The sequence below is a fragment of the Thermobia domestica genome, chromosome 5, assembly GCF_964235325.1.
Source record: "Thermobia domestica chromosome 5, izTheDome1.hap1.1, whole genome shotgun sequence".
Taxonomy (NCBI): Eukaryota; Metazoa; Arthropoda; class Insecta; order Zygentoma; family Lepismatidae; genus Thermobia; species Thermobia domestica.
In genome coordinates, this window is record NC_137458.1 from 119316523 (window position 1) to 119341332 (window position 24810).

Here is a 24810-nt window from a genome sequence, read left to right on the forward strand (position 1 = left end):
TGTTTTCTCGTTTTTGCGAGGAAAGGGTTGCAGGGACAAAACCCCCTTGGAAATGACAAAGGACACCGCACAATCCTTACGGGAATTGGATTTCGGTGGAACTGCTTAAAACCGTGATATGTTGTAGATATGTTGTTCCTAAGAAAAAATCTCAATGGACACAACCACAAATCACTGACCACTTGGCCACTACAGGGCCACTTTGTTTTGAAAGCAACCAAAGATAACGACATTCTGGATTTCAGTAAAAATGACTGAAATCGTAATATGTTGTAGATATTGTGATCCTGAGAAAAAGTCTTAATGGGCGTAACTACCAATCACTGATCGTTTGGCCACTACGAGGCCACTTTTTTGAAAGCAACCAAAGATAGTGATATTCTGGATTTTGATTAAAATGACTGAAACTCTGATATGATGTAGATGTGATCCTGACAAAAAAAAAAAGTCTCAATAAGCACAACCACCAATCACTGACCATTTGGCCACTTTCGGGCCACATTTTTGAATACAGTAGAAGGTAACGTTATTCTGGATTTCGGTGTAATTGCTTGAAACCGTGATATGTTGTAGATATTGTGTTGCTAAGAAAAAAGTCTCAATAGGCAGAACCACAAATATCTGACCATTTGCCTACTTTTTTGAAAGTAGCCGAAGATAACGACATTCTGGATTTCGGTAAAAATGACTAAAATCGTGACATATTGTAGATATTGTGAACCTGAGAAAAAGTCTTAATGGGCATAACCACAAATCACTGATCGTTTGGCCACTACGAGGACACTTTTTTTGAAAACAGCCGAAGATAATGATATTCTGGACTTCGATTAAAATGACTGAAACAATGATATGTTGTAGATGTTGTGATCATGAGAAAAAGTCTTAATAGGCATAAGCACAAATCACTGACCGTTTGGCCACTACAGGGTTGCTTTTTTGGAAACAGAAGGTAACGTTATTCTGGATTTCGGTGTAATTGCTTGAAACCGTGATATGTTGTAGATATTGTGACCTTGAGGAAAAGTCTTAATGGGCACAACTACCACTGACTGACCGTTGGCCACTACGAGGCCACTTTTTTGAAAGCAACCGAAGATAGTGATGTTCTGGATTTTGGTGAAAATGACTGATACTGTGATATGTTGTAGATATTGTTATCCTGAGAAAAAGTCTCAATGGACACAACAATAACTCACTAATCGTTTGGTCACTACTGGGTTACTTTCTTGAAAACAGCCGAGTATAATGATGTTTTGGATTTCGGTAAGATTGAGTAAAACTGAGACATGTTGAAGATATTCTCATCATGAGAAAAAGTCTTAATAGACACAACCATCGAATTATGACCCTTTGGTCACTATAAGTCCAGATTTTTAAAAAATAGCCTTGTATAACGATATATTTGATTTCGGTGTAAATGAATGAAACTGTGATATGCTGTAGATGTGATTCTGAGAAAAATTGTCTAGGGCTTTCCTTTTTCCCGTAAGATGAACATCTGAATGTTGTCTATGCTTAAATAATGTTGTACCAAAATTCCAGAGTATTCTTACTTTCTGTGGATTTTAAAAATGTAGTCCCGCAGTTGCCAAATGGTCACTGATTGGTAGTTGTCTCCATTGAGGGGTTTTCTCAGACTCTCAATATCTACAACATATCACGGTTTCAAGCAATTCCACCGAAATCCAGAATAACGTTACCTTCCACTGTTTTCAAAAATGTGACCCTGTAGTGGTCAGTGATTGGTGTATGTGCTTATTCAGACTTTTTCTCAGGATCAGAACATCAACGTCATATCAGAGTTTCAGTCATTTTAATCAAAATCCAGAATATCACTATCTTCGATTGCTTTGAAAAAAATGGCCTCGTAGTGGCCAAACGATCAGTGATTGGTAGTTACGCCCATTAAGATTTTTTCTCAGGATCACAATATCTACAACATATCACGATTTCAGTCATTTTTACCGAAATCCAGAATGTCGTTATGTTCGGATGTTTTAAAAGAAGTGGCCCTGTAGTAGCCAAATGGTCAGTGATTTGTGGTTGTGCCCATTGAGATTTTTTTCTTAGCAACACCATATTTATAACAAATTATGGTTTCATGCAATTCCACCGAAATCCAATTTCCGTAAAGATTATGCGGGGTCCTTTGTCATTTCGAAAGCGGCATTGTCCCTGCAACCCTTTTCTCGCAAAAACGAGAAAACACATATTTCCTACTTTGAAGTCATCTTTGTTTGCATCGGCAGAGTTTCGTTTGTTTAAAGTGGCCCTTGTAATCAAGGGGAACCTTTTTTGAAAATGAGCCTTTTCCTCCCCTTAAAGTATTTTCCGAAAGAAACAAAAAAAAAGTGTCGATTTATTTTCGATCTAGTATATATGTGCCAAGTTTCAAGAAAATCGGATGACGAGAAACCCTGGTGAAGCTATCTCCTTTACACTTTCACTTTTTGAACTTGACGGGTTTTTGCCCCAAAGTCTTCATTTGTTCATATTAATATTGCCATAATAATCAATTTCCAAGAAAATATAACACATCCAGCTCTAAGCGCGAAGGAAAGAAACTTAATATTTCCGTAAATGATACTACAAAAGTTTAGTTGCAGAAATCAGTATGTATTATCTTCCTCTGCGATTAAAAGATTTATCGAGTTGTACAAATCTTTTTTTGTGTAATCCAAAATTGTCTGTTCTTAAAGGTCTATCATATGGTTACTTTAAACGTTATATGTTCATAACATATAATATAAAATAAGCACAGTTCTATATATGCTTATTCGATATTTCGATTCAAGTGACGATAAACATTCAGTTGTTATCTCTATATTTGGACATCCTCCTAAACAGTGAATATCTACTGGACTTTGATTTCTTCTTTCAAATATTCAGGGACATGAAATATACACACTGAACACTATATGTACGACACAGTCTGCAATCTCTCTTCCCCCTTTATCAGTAACATGGAAGCTTTTATTGTTTTTTAATACGAAATATATGAAATTTTTATGGTTTGTGTATTAAATTAAGTTAAATTATCCAACTTGACTTCACCGTGGGTACCATTGTTTTTAGACTTTTGGAACTAATAAAATAAAAAAAAAGTGAGAACTCAGTTGCAAGATACGAGTCAGTGCGGATGTTGCAATTCCTGAAAAGTGAGTTTTCCTCTTCTTCTTCTTCTTCCTCTGCTTCTGCAGATTTGTTGTCTTGTCTGTTGGTTTCTTGCTGTTTGCTGGAGTGAGTTTCCAAGGTTGATGCCCATCCAAGCGGAAATCTCAAAAGACATCACGTGACTGCAACAAATTATGACGTCACAAACACAAAACAAGTCTTCTTTACAATGATGTTAACAGTGTATGTTGTATAGTTCCTGGAAGATTTATAAAAATAAAAAGATTTTTTTTAAAAGCTTCACTTTGGAGTGTTGATTGTTGTTTAACAAGAAGAATTAATCTGATAACATGGGGACTAGCATTATGTTCGGTAAGTGTTAATCTTTTCTTGCATATGTAAATAACTACTTATATTCTGTGTGATGTTGCAGTGAATAAGCAGAATTATTTTTGTGGCGTTTTCCTAAGCATGAGTTTCACGTAAATGAAGATGTCACACTTCTGGAAACCTTTATACGATTTACCACCTACGGCATTAGAAACCAACAAACAACCTTCTATTGTATCTGCAGCCTGAGAAATGTACTTTGCTTTCCATCTTTTAACTTGGGAGGTCTGAAAACAGTGAGGATCGATAGATATGAACACAGGACCACAATAAACAAATAAAAAGTTGAAATGAAGACATGGTATGGTTGAAGGCAGTTCATGTTTTTGCTTGCTTCTTTGAGTCCACGATTTGCTCTTACGTGCTGTCTAATTAAGTCTTCAACGTGCGGTAACTTAAAATTTCTTTCTAAACTAACAAACGATAATAGTCCTGACAAAGCGATCCTGTGAACTACTGGTAACATAAATTATTGATAATACTTTATGAAAATATTTGTTTCGAAAAGATGTAATCGAATGTGACATACTTGCTTCGTAATTTGGAAATTCAGGTTTGAATTCACGTTCGATCGTTTTGTATAATTTGTTTTATTACCTTTCATCTAGTTACATATGTTCAATGCCGGTATAGTAAACTTAGTAAGGCCCAGGGTAATATTTTCTTTTTCCATTGTTTACTTCAAGAACAGAGCAACTAAGTATTAATAATATACTCTAAGTTATTCCATAGAATATTGGATGCTTCACTAAGTCTTCAAATTCCTTGGACACTAGCCACTCTAAAATTGCCAACAAGTTGGCCGTGAAACTTGAACTGCGCAATTTGAACATGATAATTATGACGTCAAATGGGTCGATACATTTAGAAAATATGAACAATTTTGAGGATAATTTTATGCATACCGTGTACGGTATTTTAAAATGCGGCCGAGTTTATTAATTTCCTATCTGAAATAATGAAATTATTAGAAAAATAAATGTTCCACCCAACTTGAAGTAAAGTTAGCAATGATACATTACCAACTTTTTGAATTGAATATACAGTCCGAATGTTTCATTTCTGCCGGATAGTGCTTGAGTTTGAACGTGTGTGCAATTCAGAAAAAGGAGTTATTAAGATCGAAATTTTGGCATCCCTTTTGTCCCATTTGGCAAATATTTTTACATTTGCAAAATTTTGCAAAATTTGTACATATTGTAAATTATTTCAATTTTGCAAATATATTTTATATTAATCATTTGCGCTATGTTTGTTCTGAAACGTGAGCATGTTTGATCAACTTTCTATCGTAAATAATAAATTGATTATGAAAATTAATGCCCCGCCATTTGACTATTCTATTCGAAAACATTTCTTTACTAGCACATAACTTTTCTACTGTGGATTTTTTTTTTAAAGTTACGAGTATTAGCTAATTAATTTCAAAATTTGGTGATCTTTGTCTTTGATGATTTCGTATCTTCTTTACCAAACACCATTTCGAGTAGGCTTTCTTTCAGAAAATGGTGTCCAGGGGAAGGGGAAAAAATCAAAATATGAGGAGACTGCACTGGGACAGTATTTACTAAAAGACATGTCCTGCACAAGAGTGATATAATTACAATTTATTTATTTATTTATGGCTCCGGAGAGCGGCTAGCTAACTGCCATTAGCAAAGCTCCCTTCCTCCTAGAGGTATGCCAAGAAGAAACACTGATTCTGAGTGCTCTCAAAATATCTTAGTACATGAACAATATTCTGCTGTATATTTTCATTAATCGGTGTAACTTCTAGTATCATTGACTTTAGGCATCTACAATCTTGTTCACAAAACCCTGGCTACCCACTGTTATTTTAAAAGAATGTAGTCTCATAATCGTACACAGACTAGTTCAGTATTTTGGGTTCAAATAAAGATCTCGTTAATAGCTAAAGATGATTCACATTTGCCTCGCTTATGAATAGAAGTCAGAACACTTTTTAAAAAGATGGGGGGATAGTTTTTTTTTTAAACAATACTGTACTTTATAAGATAGAAGACTCATAAGAAACTTATACATGAACCAACAAGTAAGTGTTAGGATTGGGGAAGATCTAACGGAAGAGAGTGCAATTGGAAGGGGAGTTCGACAAGGATGCTGCCTCTCGCCAACACTATTTAATGTCTATCTAGAAGAGATAGTGAAAAAGAGCCTACATGATGATGATGGCATTTCGGTAGGAGGTAGAATGATTAGATGCATAAGATTTGCAGACGATATGGCGCTTCTTGCAGAACCTGAAAAGAAAATCAATAAAATGTTAGAAAAAATGAGAAAGGGCTTTGAAGAATATGGGATGAAAATAAATGTTAGAAAGACAAAAGCCATGGTGATTGGAACGAAGGGGTCTGTGTCAAATATAAAAGTAGGAGGGGAGAAAATAGAACAAGTGAATAGTTTTCGATACCTGGGTAGTATTCTTAGTAATGACATGAAATGAGAACGTGAAATAAAAGCAAGGATAGGAATGGCGAAAGAAGCCTTTAGGAGGAAGAAAAGTCTGTTTTGTGGGACCTTGAATAAAGAGTTGAGAAAAAGACTCATAAAATGCTTCGTGTGGAGTGTTGTATTGTATGGGGCGGAAACGTGGACATTACGTAAAGGTGACGAAAATCGACTGGAAGCCTTCGAAATGTGGGTGTGGAGAAGAATGGAAAGAATTAGTTGGGTAGAGCGGAAAACGAATGAGAGTGTTAGAAATGGTGGGTGAGAAAAGAACACTTTTAGATATTATAAGGAAGAGGAAAAGAAACTGGTTGGGACATTGCCTAAGAAGAGATTGTATCATGAGGGACGTCCTAGAAGGTATGGTGGCGGGAAAGAGAGGGAGGGGGCGAAGGAGACTACAATTAATGGATGATATTAAAACAGAAAGATCATACGTGAAGACGAAAAGGTTAGCGGAGGACCGTGGAGCATGGAAGCTTCTCAGCTGCGGCAAGTGACCTGCCAATAAAGGCAGAATACCTATGATGATGTACTTTATCAATCCCGAGAAACAAACTAAAGCTGTTAGATTAGGCGAAAGTGTATGCCAAATTATCGATTCTTCATGACCGATCGGCCCAATTGAATAGGACATGTATCGAAGTTAATAATCAATTTATCGTTCGTGAAGTGATATTTTGTTACGTAAAAGAGCAAAGAAATTCTATATATCAATGGGATAATGTGTGTGTGTGTGTAGGCACAAAACTCTTACTTAATTTATATTAGAATAAATATAATTTATGTATTAAATATGTTTGACCGTACTTGAAATAATTGGCTATTGATTTCATTATTAGAGATCCGTTGGAGGTAACAGTTAGCAAATACAAATTCAGAAGTCTTTTGAATATACTTTTAAGAAAGCGTTTCGACAAGAATTTCTTTCGTGAATGATCACTGGCGGCTCCACTGGAGGTTATCAAGGAAACCAGGGTGCTCATTTCAATCAGCAACATGTTTTTTGAACCTCCAGGAAGTAAATTAAGGGGAATGTTTTCAAAAATTGTTGCTGCTAACCTCAGATAAGCTAATCAGAATCTCCTTTTCAGAAAATTTTTCTGCTCCCACAAGTAAAATCAAGGCCACCTTTGTTGGATGGTTTCTAAATTTCAAGCAATGACATTTTCTGTCTCATTGCACATTTTCTATAAAAATTGAAATGTAATAATAAGTCTTTACATTTGTTTTTAGAAGGCACTCGAAATTTAAATTCATTTTTACAATGCATGACTAAAACCTTTCTTCTTCTGAGCATATAATTACATTAGCATTTTCGTATAATTTCTAGTCTGAATCAATAGTGCCTATCAGGAAAGATAGATTTCCTTTAGATACTATTTCGTTATCATTAAATTTGATCAAAATGTCTCTAAAATTTAAAATATTTCTATTTAAAATCTTGTTTTGAAAATAAGATCTGAGGAGTGAACGAGAGTGGGAAAGAATTAAACGAGGATGTATCAAATACGCGCCTCCCTTAGCTCTTAGGTAAAGTGAGCCCACGGCTACATAGTAAGTGGGAGATTAAAAGGAATTCGACATAGTGGAAGAAAATATGATTTTGCTCAGAAATCACTCTTAAATTTTGTGTGTTCCTAAGTATTTAAAAGAGTAGAGCCAGTTCGCTTCAAATTTAGGCGGACATCACTAAAAGATCATAATACTGACTATGAGTAAGAATGTAATACCCTCGAGGCAGTCAAATAGGTAGAGGCCGTTGTCAGTGCAATACTGAAATGCAAAGTAAATAGCCTTTTGGAAAATGGCGAGAAGGATTCATCTGCTAAAGAGATGCCACATCGTCTTGATACTTAGTCTTCCTTTCCAAGCGCTGCTATCGGCTGAAGGAATTCCACTCTCTTTCGTCATCCGTAGAGCAATGTTGCCGCACTTCGGAACGCGAATCTTGCGGTCAGTACAGAACGTGCGAATTCTATACGATAGTTTCTTGTTTTTAAATCTGGCAATAGCGTAGACGACTGCAAGGTTCTCTCGCTCAGCAACAGCTCAACCCTTATTGGCTCAACGCGTGGGTGTGTCGAGGGTGTGAGCTTTAGTTCGCATTTTTGCCACGGCTCAAGACATATTGGCAGCATAATAGTCGGTTTGAAACAGACCAGTGTCAGAGAGGTCGCACGTGTAATTGGCCTATCACTCATTTCACGTCTTCCGAACACCGCTGTTACAAGAAAAACTGCTGTGTTTGTGTTTATGAGGGATGTCATGGAATAACCTTGTACACAACAGTTCGACATCATCGGTTCTTACGCCATTTGGGAAAAAGACATTGATCTATCGAGATCCTGAAATGATGTTCGTTTTATCAGTGATGCATAACTCACTTCCATACAGAACTGCGCAAGTTAGAAACAATGAGTCAGTTTTTTTTCTTTTTTCAGTAAAAGCAGAACAAATCCCTTCTACCTTATTCGTGTCCAGAGTGCATCACCACATAACTTGGAGGCTCCATCCTATTTCCTCTTTTCCCGCCCGCTGCAAAGAGGTAGAAGTTTTTCAGTCACGATGAGAATATGATTATAGTGCATGCAAGGATAGACCTTTAAAGAACTGTTCTGTAATATCAATCGGACGCTAGAAAGGGTCACGTCAGAATGTAAGCAGATGGTATTATCAAGCATCGTGACTTATGCTATGTTCTTAAATCTCATGGACATCAATTAGGGTTCCAGAATCCGTGTGCTTGTTCACCAAAGGATTCCTTCAGTATTCGGTGCGTGCAGCTGCACTTTTCTTTAGCTTGAAGCAAAATCTAATGCAGATACTTTTGCTGCATCGAAATTCAGAGACATTGCAGAACACAATGTAACGTAACCAGGAAAAAGTAAGAAAAGGGTTCGCTCAGAACAATGCCACTTGACAAACTGTCAATCAAAATATATACCAAGGGACAACTAATGCCAGGAGTTCATTCTACAATTGGTTTGGTCGGAATATATTCTCGGAAATGTTGGTAGCACTTTATATTTTATAACTTTTGTCATGTTTCTCCTTGTATAGATACTCCGTTTGGGTATATGGGGCATTAAGAGCACAATGGAATTATGTTCAATTACCAAAGTTGGGAGAGAAAGGGACATAAAGTTTGTAAGTACGCGCAATTACATGGAAAAATTAACATTGTTTTTCACAACATTAAGTACATGGAAAGGTTAACAATGCTTTTCACAAATGGAAAAGTTAACACTCTTTTCCACAACGCTTAAGCACATAGGAAAGTAAAAACTATTTTTCACAACGCTGAGATGCATGGGAAAGTCAACACTGTTTTTCACATTAAGAGTTACTTGCAATATTTGGACATGAATCTTTTAAGCTTCAAAAGGAGCTTCAGGTAGAGATCTTAAGGGCGAAATGTCTCCAAAATGACCAAAAAGTGAACTTGATTCCTTGTGCACTGAATACGCCATATATTACCGTATCCATATTATCAACGTGTTTTGATCGTCACATAAATTGAATAATTGCAGACAGTGTGCAAATAACAAGGATAGGTACGAGTAAATCAAGAAAATAGATTCATTGTAGGGAAAACATTCGTTACCACAGTAAATAAAATCTTCTATACGATTAATATCGAACAAAAGTTTATAGAAACAGGGTCTGCTCCTTATATTGTGCGAATGTGTCAGTTAGCCACAGAGAAAGACAAAGATCGAGAGTAAATGAGAACATAATTCTAGGGGAAGATATTTGGTGAAAAACTACAAGGAATACATAATTTAATAAAAAAAAAACTTACTATGCGAAACTGCACAATAGTATACGACATAAAAAAAAAAAAAACGAATCGTATTGAAATACATGCACGGTGGATGGAGTTATAGTTGGAAAATCTATGAGAAAAACGGGCGTGCACTTTATATTGGGGAGGGAGTCCAAGCTTTGGGGTAGTGTCCAATACTACAAGCCACTAAGTCTATGTAATATTGAACGCGTGTTATTCTGTACCCGATACGTAATTGTAAAATACTTCTACCTATATTAAAATATATATATATATACAGTGGCGGATCTAGGATATGATCAAGGGAGGGGCTAAACCATAATTTGCCGTTTTATCCAGTGTAAAGCAGAGTTGAAGCCCATTTTATCCAGTGTAAACCTGAGCGTCAAGAGGGGGGGCTATAGCCCCGTAGCCCTCCCTTGGATCCGCCCTTATATATATATATATATATATATATATATATATATATATATATATATATATATATATATATATATATATATATATATATATATGATAGTGCTAGATTATTTTTATAAGAGAAAGAGTACAGATGAAGTGTAGAATCACATGTTCATTCTGCATCAATCATTTTCCTGCTAAACAAGTATAGTACAAATGTATGTTGAGTTAGGAAGTTTGGTGGGTTCCTTTCTCGTGGGTGCACCCCTGAAAAAAAAGAGACCTTTGAGTAGACTAAGGCCGTGTCCAAAAGATACAAGTGTGCATTCGAAGTACGCTTATTTCCGGAACTGACGTCACCTAGTGTGCGTCAAAAGGTCCAAGTTCACAAGTCTGCGAGTGCATAGTACGTAGTGTGCGAGGATGTACACTACGTTAGCACACTTGCGTACTTAAGATGGGAGTTCTTCGTCGTAGGAACAAAAATAATGTCAAAGTGACTTAATAAAATTTTAAAAGACATATATTTAATATTTTTGTTGAGGTGAATATATTTGTGGGCTGATCTAATAATAGTTTACTTGATAAATATACAAATTAGTGATTTTACGAGTGGAATATAAAAATGTTACGCAAATAACAAACGTATTTACGTTGTGTTCTATGAATATGCAATGGAATTTAAAATAGTATAGGGAAAGCAACCAAATAGTTTCTTTAATAATGCTATAAATTCATTTGTGTTTAAATATTACATGGTTTATGTAGCTTAATTGAAATAACTATCGGTAATGGAGCTATTTGCACGTAAATGACAAATTTTAATGGCGTATGAATTAAAATGTTAAACTCTATCATAGAATAATGAATACCTAGCTTATTCATTTATCTATACCTACAGCTACAGTTGCAGCTGCAAATATTAATTCGTAGGTAGATAGGCCTAATTTTCTAGTTTTGATTCTAAACAAATTCCTTTCAAAGCTACCATATTTCCTTGCACTTGAGAGACTGTAATATACCAATTACCACACATTTTGCTTTTTTGACATCTGCCAAAAAATGAAATACAGATAAAAAAATTCTTTCTCCACATTTATCAAAGATTTCACAAATTCCTCTTGGTAAGTCTTTACTTTTTTTTTTTTTTTTTTTTTTTTTTTTGATTCTTCGATTCAGCGATTTAATCTTTTGGTTCCGGTTTTGAGAACTTGCCTCTTAGTTCATATATATAAGTTAATAACTAGGTTCCTTTCTATACCAAAGTTTAATATTTAATACACATATTATTGCCGAGCGAGCGTTAGCGAGTGAAGGCAGGTCAGAGGCTCGCAGGGGATGTTCTTTTCAGTCTTGGTTACGAATCGGTTCATTGAACGATTCATTGAATGAAATGGCCAAAGTAAAGACTTGCCTTCCTTTTAATTTATATAATCCCATTACGGTGCCCATTATGAATTGATTATGAACAAATAATTCCTTCCGTATAGTTGAACAATGAGAGCCACTACATTGCATACTGTATTTTTTCATAAAACCGTCTCTTAATTTTCATAAAATTCTTATTAGATTAATAGTAGCTTTTTAGGATTATATTTGGACGAGGCGATTTGTTTCGTTACTGAGTAACCATTTTCGTAGTGGGAAGCATGTAGGAGACACAGCGGGTATATTTCAAGAAAGATATAGGACGCCGAAAGCATAGTGAAGTGCACGCAAATGTTGAAGTGTATACAATGTACAGAACTCATTCAAGCGGGCTTATAAAATAGTAATCTTTTATTTTTTAACATATTTTAATTAGAGTTATCAACCTTGAGTACACGTGATCCTTATAAATTGGTATTTCGTAGTGACATAATAGCTTTTTTCTGTAAATTTTGGTCTTCATGTTGTTCAACTCCACCACTTCTTTCCTTGTCATCCTTATAAGTGTTAACTTTTGGTATAGATTAAGAATATTGAGGCACTGTTTTGAAGATTTACGGGTAAAATCTATATATTCACAAAGAAAGGGTAACATATAAGGAACTTCAACATTAGCACAATATGGTAGAAATAGTTTAATCAGTATGCCTGTAACTGAAGCAATAGAGTATAACGACGACAATTATAGTGTCATTGTTGTGTATCTACCGTACATAAAGGAATTATACCCAATATGAACTCTCTCCGAAAGTAGTTATGAGCCACATTATTGTTAATAGCGCTCTCCTCGGTACCTTCGGTGTCCTAACGCTCTTGCAAATTACCTACTTTCACCTGCAATAAAGGCTACTTTGCATCAGTGTCATCAGCACCCTAACCACCAGTGGTACTTTTCTTCCGGGGGATTAATAAATATTCCCTCTCGCAAGCATGCCTAATAAAATAGGACATTGCCAATAGTTTAGTGGTTTTTATGCTGATAAATATTTGCAGATACGGCAAAGCTGAACCTCTTGGCATACATGAAAGAAACTCTTAAGTCATTTTATGGTTATCCCATATTGTCAATCTGTACGATATATTTATATTTAATATAACTAGAAAATCATTCATCTTTAAAAAAAAAAAAAAGCATGTTAATTTTTTCTAGTACTCGAGATTCTTACTTCTTTTGTTATCAATGTTCAACATTCCACCACGATGAGGCGCTGTAAACAAGTGTGGATCAAAAGCTAATTTGACGAAGTGTACACTATTTAGTATGCACTCCATTTGTAGACTTCGAGTGTGCATCCTCCAAGTGTGCACTATGCGCTTTTGGACACGGCCTAGGAGAAGGTGAAAGGATTTGAGAAAGGTATATCACAAAGTGCGATCCAATTGCCAACTTTTTTGTTTCTCTGGCCGTAAATAAACCTTTTGATTTCTAAAATCATGAAGACGGGGAAAGAGAGAGAGAGAGAGAGAGAGAGAGAGAGAAGTCTTCTAAAAGTCTTTTGAGAAAATTCAAATTTTCAAGCCCTTTTAACTTTGCTTGTATTCATTCGAAATCCGTCGTATCACGATCATAGTATTATTAGAAACTAAAATACTTCGTACGCTGTTGCTTCGTCTGTCTCACTTGCGTTATTATTGCTGTAGAGGCTACCAAAACTAGGATGTTTCTGATACTGTAACGTCCATAGTTTGCAACACTGAATAATAAACGTAACATTAGTGTATAATAACCTGACGTGCTATTTTTAAAATATAATTTTAGGTTAGGGTGGCAACACTATTAACGTTGTGGTATCACAGAGTATGTTAAAAATGTCCTCTTGGCGATATTTGGGTGCTGCAAAATTTCACCTTTCTTTGTTCATAAGTTTAACATTAGAAGGACGGATCAAGATATATGGTCCACTCTATATATAATTGTCAGGCAACTACTTTGCTTAAAAACAATTTATTCCTTATTAAACGAACACAACTCTTGTGAGGGATAATAAATTGTGGCATACATTAGTTATAGGTGATTACGAGAAACGAAATATAGTAGGCGATGAAGAGTAACATTGTGATCAAAGGAACAACAGATGACAGCACGTATATTCAGGGAAATATTGTCACAAAATTCATACGCTCACATCAATATTTTCGGAAGGATTACGGGAAATATAATACATTATTCGTTACTTGGTACAAATGTCAAATATACCACATAAAACTTTGCTTATAGCTAAAAATAAAATCCAATACATATTATTAATTTCATGCACTTAGATATCTATTATATCCATGCAAGGCAATGTGCACTATACTTTCCCAGCTGGCGCAGTACAGCTCTTGTACGCGTATTGTCGACTCTAGGCTGTGTTCTTTGCACACGTGTAAACGCACGGGGATCGATACTGTTTTGGGCGAGAGGTTACAAGTGATCGAGGTTTTCACCCAAGTGGAAGCCTACTGAAGTACATTATTATTGTGTAATTTTTTTCATCACATCATATTATCATAGTCTCTTTTCATTTATTATCTCTGTTCTGTGGTGAACTACAAACATTCTGATCGTAGCTTATGGTTCCCAGCTATGATACTAGACAATCTCCTCCAGGAACCTCTTACTGGTTTTGCGAAGATACAGAAGCAGAAGACGCGAAAGAAAAGTCAAACATTGAGAAAAGATCAGAACATCATGAAGATCACCACTTAGTAGCACGGGGCCGTCGTCACACTCACCACCTTCTAAGAAACATCGCTCATACCATCTCTAGTTTAGAAGATGATCGTCTTATCATCGATGAGGATTTTCCTCCCCTGCAGCCTCCAAAGCCACGACTAGAAACTTACAATTTCCTCCTTCAAAATTATGATCGGAATTATGATTGGAATTCGAAACTGCTTCTCCAACAATTTTTTTAAAAAAAATCTTCCTCGATCAGAGATATTTCAAATAGTAGAAACTAAGAACGGCTTTAAAATCAAATTACCATCAGCAAACTTCGCTACCACTGTCCGAGATAAGAATAGTTTTGAAATCTTTGGTCAGAATACAACTACTTCGGTAACTAGTAGTAGGTGTGCAAACAATGTCCACCTCCACGCCAACCACCTACAGTGTCTGTAGTGGTCCGCGAGGTCGATCCATCGATAATAATCTTTGCAGACAGTGAAGACGAATTACACAAAGAAGCCTACTCCTTCAAAAAATGCATCTGCATTCGCAATAATCAGGGACCTACTTCATGGTTCGAATCTTGACATCTTCACAAGAAACTATTCACGATCTTCTTTATAACGCGTTTACATCTTTAAAAAGAGACATCGTGTCAAACCTTTATGATCACCCTCGGTATTTCCTCCTAGATGAGAAAGATGCCAGCAATACAGCACTTACTCCACTGATCGTTGCACGAACCAACTCAAATGCGGCTGTTGCATTGGCCGTAATTCAACTCGCAGTTGTCCCAACTTTCAGCATGCTCCTACTTGTAAATACTTGCCACGAACGATCTCATTCGACCTACAGCTATAAATCTCGGCCTTCTCCGAAAAAAAAAAAAAAAACAAACAAATCAAAACTAATAGAATCGTTACGTACTCATGACGCCCAGAACCAAACTGTCAACATACCATTGGAATCAAACCGGTTTGTCTCCATTTATCAATTCAGAAGTTCTACGTAATAGGGGCCCATACCGGCATAGACTCTTTTTAGGGAGATTGCATTTTTAAATTCTTTGGTATTAATTCTATAAACCTGCAAAATTTTATTCCGATATCATAAGTCTTGATGTTGCTACAGTGAAGGAATTGAGATCATCGTGAGACGAAAGCGAGTATCTCCTGCAGTTATGTTGATGAGTTAGTTGTTTGAACAGCGTTGAACATGTCGCAATGTGCTAGGACGAATTCGATATAATTCCAAGAAACAGAAGAGACAAATATGCTCATGGAAGCATTTTGCTAATGAATTATCATGAAATTTGCTGTTACAGGGAAACATATATTTCTTCTCAGAAATCATTCTTTCAACTAGTATGATAGGAATGTTGGTATATGCCTCCTGAAAATGGCCAAGGATGAAAAAGTGCTTACCCTTGGCAAGTACGTAGAAGTGCTGAAAGCAATTCGAAAACACGCCCGCCCTTTTATGGTAAAACATGGGACACCTGTTGTCAAACAGTGGAACGATGGATTCACAACCATAATGAAAAGTAAACCATCAGCAACTCTACATCCTTTGAAGGTTCAGTCCTATGTACGGCTTTGTTTCAAACCATCAGGTGGTATTCTAGCTGTTGATGCATATACTGCTGCGTACATGCCGATTAAGTACTTTACTCGATCGAACTGTGACGTAAATCTTGTAGATACTATGCTTGGAAGTCAATTACCTCAGCTGAACCCAGCTAATGAACGAGACACACAGAGTTCGTCCGCTTTTTGGATCCAGATGCTCTTGTTTGGTACGAGGAAGTGTTCCGTCAAGTCAGACACCAGGGACGCAGAGAATGATCTTCATGAGTAGAATTTACCAGCTGTACATAATGCATAGACTGTTTCCAGTGCCTAGAATTGTTATATGTCCAGTTTCTACGTAATACATGGACTAGACCTACTATTATGTTACATACATATTGTACGTAACGTTACATACATATTGTATGTATGTATTATTGTTACATACATATTGTTACTCGTATGTTTACTTTATCTGTGTTCCTTACTTTGCACTTATTTCTCTTTATTCAGTTTCACAAAGTGTATCATACGATTGCTGTGATACATATACACGAGAATCCTACGAAGTTGTTCTCCCTAAAAAGGGCATATAAAAACTTTTTTAAACATTCATATTTATGTTATAATGAAACAAATTGTTAGTTTCTTTGAATTTAGTAGAAGAAAAAGAATAAATCTATGGTTCTCTTGTATGGTGCACATGTAAAAACTTTAAATAAAAGATATATCTATGTTTAGAATGTTTACACGCAATTTTCTGAAAAAATGGTTTCCCGTTATATGCCCCTATTACATAGAACTCTTGAATTATTACCACTCGTCACTTTGACATTTCAGAACGTCCATCCTTTGCATGGGCATTAATGGTAGAGCATGTTCAACACGCACTTCGCATTCTTTTCCATCTCAACTTCCATTCCACTTACAATGACTTGTACGTACACCTCCATGTAAACCCACTGACGATTGCAGTTTAAATTCATCTTGACTATGGCCTCTATTATGGCTCTCATATTCTTATTTCTCAATATTCACTCATAAAATTGTTTTTGAGCAACTTCTACACGAGGAAAAGGTCAATATTTTCGTTGTCAATGAAACTTCATCCAAGCATTTATGTATCCCTCATTTATATTTTTATCCTATGCATCGGCTATATACCTACTTGGTGAAAAAGACCTTAAGTGAACATGTTTCTTAAGCAACAGTAACTTCCCGATAATGTTTTCTCTTACTGTCCAATTCAGCCCATTCCAGTTTTCACCGCAAAGGCTTCATACAAAGGAAATCGCACAAATTCTTCATCTACATCTATCACGTTATAATCTCTTACCACATCACCAAGCAGGATTTCGCCCACAACTCAGCATCAATGATTAATTTATGCGCCTTCTCAACTATATTACTAATCATTACAATACAGCAAAAGCATCTTGTTTGGCACTCTTTGATTTGGAGAAGACTTGTGATACGATCTAACATCAAGGACTTCTCTCCAAGTTACCATATAATAAAGCGTATATAATAAAGACGGCATTTCGGTAGGGGCTATAATGAATAGGTGTATATGGTTTGCAGATGATATGGTACTTGCTACAGAATTTGAAAAGAAACTCAATAAGATATTAGGAAACTTGAGGAAGGACTGTGAAGAATATGGGATGAAAATAAATGTTATAAAGACTAAAGCCATGATGACTCTAACGAAGTACTTGATGTCAAATATAGAAGTAGGAAGGCATAAAATAGAACAAGTGACTAGTTTTCGATACTTGGGTAATATTATAAGTGATGATATGAAGTATGAACGTAAAATAAACGCAAAGATAGAAATCGCGAAAGAAGCCTTTAGGACGAAGAAAATACTATTTTGTGGGACCTTAAATAAAAAGTTGAGAAAAAAGACTCATAAAGTGCTTCGTGTCGAGTATTGTACTGTATAAGTCAAAAACATAGATATTACGCAAAAATGGTTAAAAATGACTGGGACCTTTCAAAATGTGGGTGTCGAACAGAATGGAGGGAATCAACTTGGTTGAGAGGAAAATGAATTAGAAGATTTTAGAAATGATGGGAGAGAAAATAACAATTTTAGATACAATTGAGAAGAGAAAGAGAAACTGGTTTGGACATCGGCTAAGTAGGAACTGTATCATGAGAGACATGCTAGAGGATATGATGGCAAGGGGAAAGAGAGAGTGGCGAAGGAGGAAACATAAAAATCGTAAGTGAAGAGGAAGAGGTTAGTGGAAAACCATGGTGTATGGAAGCTTCTCAGTTGCAGCAAATGACATGCCAATAATAACATAGTACCTATGACGATTATGAATACGAGTATTAGTATTTCAATTGCCTGCGTTCACCATGGTAGTTGGGATGTCACTAATGACACATAGTGTATATTTGGAAAGGTCGACGTGGCTCTGTTCCCATTTCTCCATTCCTTCGTTCATTCACCTATTTCTGTAATACGGCCGCTGTGTTATTACTACACTCTGAGCACCGTCTCTATGTCAAATCGGTATCGTCAGGTCTGTGTTACGCACAACACCGCACCCTTGGCGTTCAAATAACACGCTAAAATGGTAACCATGGTGGGCCAACTGGTGTATGGTAAAATTGGGTTGTTTTAACATCATCAGTTTCTCCTGTGTATGGGTTTTAGACGAGTGTACATACAGTCTAACAGATAAGCAGATGGATAGTCATCCAAAAATCACTTTTGGGGCATTATAGAGGCTAGAAAAGTGTGAGTCGTTTAAATATCAAATTAGATTCTTTTCTTCACGGTCACCATACTTTCTTCTCGCCTGTTGTTGTTTGAATTCAATATAGTGGACGATTGTTCATCTGTCTTCAAAATAGTGGAATTAATTGAAGTTAAATAAATTGAGTTGATTTTTAGTTTAGCGTCCCTTTCAGGAGCGAGGCTATATGAGACGTGGACCTACTGATTAACGTGGAATCCGAACCACATGAGCTCCCGCCGGGAATCGAACCCGGGTCTCCCACGCCAAAGGCTCGTACGCTAACCTCTTAGCCACGAAAGAGCTCTGAAGTTAAATTAGTATAACGATCTTAAAATATACAGGGTGTTTCAGAAAACATCGACAATATTTGGGAGGTGATTCTTGATACCAAGATAAGATAAAAAGTATAGACCAATTTGGGTGCGAAAATCCACCATTTCGGAGTTATAGGCTTCCAAAATTTTTTAAAAATGGACTTTATAGGTTTATAGTTCCAATACTATGGGACTTATCGTGGTCGAGCCAAGACTTCACTTAGGAAGTAATATGTGCGCTATCCAAAAATACACGTTTCAGAATTCTGCGGTAATCAAGCAACAATTTTTACGAATGACGTTTTTTCTTTTGGCTACTGACATATAGTTTGAAGTACTAACCAATTTCCCCTATGAAAATTGCTACGGTAGTACCACAGGATTCTGAAACATGGAATTTGGATAGGGCACATACTAGTTCCTAAGTGAAATTTTGACCTGACCACGGTAGGTCCCAATCGTCCCATAGTATTGGATCTATGGTCCTTTAAAGCCTATTTTGTTTCATGTTTTTGGCAGCCTATAACTGCAAAATGACGGATTTCTGCACCCAGGTTGGTCTATACTTTTTGTCTTACTTTGGTGTGAGGAATCATCTCCCAAACGTTGTCCGTATTGTTTTGAAACACCCTGTATATTAATTTCAGTTTATTGTCCAGGTAATAAGTGTGGTAATTACTTTGGAGCTGATGTACTGCATCTGTGTAGAAGGCAAGTGTTACATTCTGATTTTTTTTTTTTTTTTTAATCTTGTAGTGAGTTTCCTCTGTCTTCATGCCATCTGGAGACATTTGAAGACTACCTTATTGCAATCATAATTAAAGATAATTTCTCACTACCTAACATCCGGTATTCAAACCATAAAAAAGCAAAATCCGAGTGAGGCTGTACAATGTTATGGTGAGCCACGGATAAACAATAATTAAATAGAAAGGATAAAAGAACGCCAAAGACATCTCATGGGAAATTTAACATCCACATTAACCTACCGCCACGAGGACACAGCATGTCACGAAATAAAATAAGATGTAGCTATTAACGCATCCTCTTTTTTCTTAATCCCATGCATATACGCATCACTTTTACTCTTGGTTGCGACATGGTTATCAAGAACCACTGCAGTTTTCTACCTTACTTGAATCAGTCAATGAGGCCAAGGCCATGGCTACCAACCCAGAACCACTACAGTAAAATGGTGAACAACCTGTCTGTACGAGAAAAATACATAAAGCAGATATAAAGGAAAAGCTTCAGAATTTAATTTTGTACGTTAAATACATCAAATAATGGTAACTGAGCTACATTATTAGCATTTAACGAGAACAACTATGGAAAGGTGAGACATTACCAATCAATCGATCTCAATGAATTGAACAAAGTATATAAATCCTCATGTGTAGTTTTCGAGAGAAGCAATTTGTTTTTGTAAACTTAAAAGTTGATGCTGTACGATAATCACAACACCTATTCGAATGAAATGATAGGTAAGTTTTCTTTCTTTCTTTTATTATGACTATGTTTGTTACCTAGTAACTCGTGAACCACCCGACCAATCTCGATCAAATTTTCAACATCGATGAGGTTCGGGCCTAGGATGGTTTTTATCGTTTCATTTTGACGGTGCAACTTAGGGGAAGAAAGGGGAGAGAAATAAAAAATAAATAAAAATGAAAGTGACTATGTTTGCGGCTTAATAACTCTTGAATCATAGGACCGATCTCGATCAAATTTTCAACATCGATGAGGTTCGGGCCTGGGCCAGTTTTGATGATTTCCTTTGACAGTGCAGCTTATGTTAGGGATATATATAGGTATAAAAATGATCGAAAATGTCCGATATTAGTGCCAAATCCATAGTTTTCAGTGTCGCTGAGATGAACAGTGACACTTCCAATGCTGTGTAAATACAAATTCAGCCCCGCAACTTGGGGGTTAGGGAGAGGGATGTATATATAAATGATCGAAAATGACCGATATCGAGAGCGCTTGAGTAATAATAAAAAGTGACTGACTAACGGAACATATTGCTATTTTTTCTTATTTTAACCCAGCAAAATGGATAATTGACGCTAATGCTGTGTAAAGATGGGTCTTACTCTCAACCAGTGTTAGGATTAAGAATTAGATTTCTGAGATTTCGGCATCTATGATCATGTTAGCCCGTCACGTATGAGGGATGACGTCCTTCGGCTACCTCACTGCCCGTGAGCATTATGTTAGAAACCATCCCAGCATTTGCCTGGCGTGAATGAGGAAATCCCATTAAAAACATCAGTCAACATGGCTGTCCTGAAAATGCTGTTACACTTTTTCGACCAAATGTTCCCATTGGGAATCGAACTCGATACCGCTTGCACCAAAAATGAACTTAGTCAATTGAGACAGCACATAGTGCTAAATAAAATAACATGCTTTTGAGGGTAAACTCTCGAAAATCGAGAAAAAAAACAAACTTTTATATAGTTAAAAAGACATGCCGTTCATTGCCAATTTGATTTACTTGTTAGTTTTTAATTTATTACAATAATTTATTTATTTATTTGTGTACTGTGCTCGATTTGTTCCGCACACCTTAACTGACGACCAAAAACTTCGTTGCGTTGAACATTGCAAGTACCTGATTAAAACAGCCAGACGAAACAGAACATTCCTTGAATCCATTGTAACTGGTAATGAGACCTGGTGCGTCAAGTACGACCAGCAAACGAAACGCCAAAGTGCTACATGGAAGTCCCTAGTTTCTACGAAAGCTAAAAAATTGCGTTTTCAAAAGACACGCTAGAAGACAAAGTTGATTTTTTTTTTACAATTTCAAAGGTATTATACTTCAGGAATTCGTTCAACAGGATCAAACTGTTAATGATGAATATTATCTGGGTGATATGGAGCATTTGTAGAAGTGAATCATTCACATGAGGCCCGACTATCGAGCGCTAGACAGTTGGTCTTTATTACATGACAATGCACCATGTCACATAACCTTTGCAATTCAAGACTTTTTTGCTAAAAAACCAACCTATGTGCTTTCATATCCTCCTTATTCGCCTGATTTATCGCCGTGACCATTTCCTATTCCCAAAATCAAAATTGGCCATTAAAGGAACATTTTTTGACAATGTTACACACGTCCTGTCTGCCGTAACGAGAGTCATTTGAGGCGATTTCGAAAAACCACATTAAAAACTCTATGATAGCATTGGTTGAACGTGCCCAACGGTATGTTGATGCGGAAGGGATGTATTTTGAATAAAAACAACTACAGTTCTCCCCTAATTCGTAAAATACCTAATTCATTTTGTTTAATTCAGAAAGTTCCGTTATTTTTCCGACATACTATCAACATACTATATATATGTGTATGCAAATACATGTATGCGTAAATATCTTCTTCCTTTTTAGTGTTTTCTATTCGGACCTGCAGATGATGAACTTTTAAATACTACTAGGTAAGAGTTCAAAAAGGTGAAGAATACAGCATACAGCTAATTTGCTGAGATCGTATATACAGCTTCAGAAAAATGACTGTACAGTACTTGTTTTATGTGACAAATTGTTAGAAATACATCATAACGTTCTGATCATAAATGAAAAATGTTGCGTGTAAGCAAAATGATTTTCTGTTTCAGTATACTAAAGGGGGAGGCTTGAGCCCCCTAGCTATGCTACTGCTTCCATTAGATATATTCCTTGTCATTTGTGTCTGGAATATGATTGAAAAACTCCGGAAAGGCTATCATCTTTCGAATGTAGTCGTCTTACTATATGTTTTCAGAGATTATTTATTTTCAACCTTGCAATGATGGATTAATGTAATTATCTTAAACAGAGCCTATTTTCTGTATGAATTTCCGTAACTTAAAGAGAAAGTCGTTAAATATATAGGGTCTACTATATGCTGCGTAATTGTTTAAATCAATGTTTATGCATGTATTAGTAATGTAAAAAAACAAATTGGTTTAGCTATATCGTACGTGTAATCACATGGAGAATTTCCAATATAACTTCCACTTGAATAAGATTATTAAGCATTCTAGGTAAATTTAAAAGAACTAGCTGAACCTGCGCTCTCTACACAGCGCATCATTCGCATATGAGCATAAATCTCCTTCTCATTCCTCACAACATATGTACATGTCCTTTTACAGACACAAGTGAAAGACGTCTTGATTAAAAAAAATCGGCAAGGGGTATCATAAAGGGGAGATTTTTTTCGATTATTTTTTCTCAATATCTCGCACCGTTTGCAAGATTTAAGCCTACTTCCGGCACTAGCGGATCCAGAAGGATCGTTTGGGGGGGGGGGGGCGGTTCGATTCTTGCAAGATGATCTTACCCTCATGGTGACCAGAATTTTTCTTTTGCAAGAATCGGACGCTTATGAATGCGGGACTGGAGGGGGGGGGGGTGCAAACTTGATTCCCAGATTCCATTTTGGTACCCAAATTTCCGAATTTGTAAGTTTTTTTTTTTTTTAAGAAATGAAAGTATATTTTTTCTGTAGATTTACTTTAAATACGCACTTTCGTTTCGGAGGCATGGCGGTGTCATGATTCACTAGTCACCGCACTCTATCAATGCGCTGTCTTGGACAATACTTGCACGAAAGATAATACTGTATTGACGATGGCATTCATTTTAACGAAAGAGTGTACAATTTGCTCTAATCATTTATATTTTGAATAATTGTGGGACAACAGATAAAAAAAAAAGACAGACTCGGTCTACGCAAAAATTGATAAAAATATACATGAATAAAGAATAATACAAAATGTCATCAAATAACAAAAGACATGATATTTTTATGTAAATTTCTTGGTATAATAAAATAATACAATAATTAATTATAATGTTTAATAGTGTATGGCATACATTGTTCCAACTGGGCCAAAATATAGGGGAGCAATCTTTACATATTGCTTTCAATTCTGTTTATATAAGATATAATTCAGCAAATTGAAAATTGGAAAAAAAAAATCAAACTGAACTCCAAGGATGCTTAGTGGTTCCGTGATTATTATCCATGGTAGTGATTGCCGAAACAGGATTTCGTGGCTTTCCCCGGAAATAAGAATGTTGTGGGTTTTGCCTTAAAAGAACTAGCCTGCGCACTTAAGGGCATAGATCGAGTACAGGAGAATGAAATGGATACACATTCTAATGCATAATACTAATCCTCACTGCATTTAAACTTTGTACTGTACTACTAACAGTAACCCAGAGCGACGGTTTGAAGTTAAACTACACCAGTAACATATAAAGAAATCCTATATAAATATAATATATTGCAGGTACTCCCTAACCATATAAATCACTACGAAGGTAGATGCACAATTTATTCAATAAAATATTGCAAATTATGTAATAACAAAAATATCAATACTAAACTTTCTCTTACACAAACTCAACAGAAATTTTGTCAGATGATCTAGCACGAAATGTGTATAAATTTTACATGAATTAAAATATGAATTACAATTATATAGAATCACAAAATAAGCCATTATAATGATAAATAGTAAAAAACAAAATGAAGGAAACAAGATCTGAAATGTAATACCAAAGTGATGTTTTCGTTCATTACTGCACACAAACTATATTTCCTTTAACATTCCGACTGGCGATATTATTTGACAATATCAGATATTTGAAAAAATTCAAATTTAATTTTGAAAAATTCTCACTTTTAAACAAAATCACCAATGGAGAATAAAGTACAAAAACAAACTTGTTGTTTTTCTTTAATTTCAGATATAATAAGGTTTGATCTAATGGCTAACATGCTTGCCTTTGGTGCGAGTGATCCCGGGATCTATTCCCGGTGGGGGTACAGTTGAACGAAAAAAGAGGTTCGGATTCCACTATAATCAGTAAGTCCACGTCTCCTTTAACCGTGGGACGTTAAACAAACAACTATCATATACACATTTTT

General features: G+C 35.9%; 1 protein-coding gene across 1 annotated transcript in view; it reads left to right on the forward strand.

Annotated features, from left to right (window-relative positions):
• Window positions 1-3016: 3016 nt before the first annotated feature.
• The window catches only part of LOC145686074 (serpin B3-like), an 82803-nt gene continuing 61009 nt past the window's right edge, over window positions 3017-24810 (forward strand). Inside the window, exon 1 of the mRNA XM_081758990.1 lies at window positions 3017-3486. Within this exon, the coding sequence (XP_081615116.1) occupies window positions 3465-3486 (22 nt within the window). The 5' untranslated portion in view covers window positions 3017-3464. The remainder of the gene's footprint in view (window positions 3487-24810) is intronic.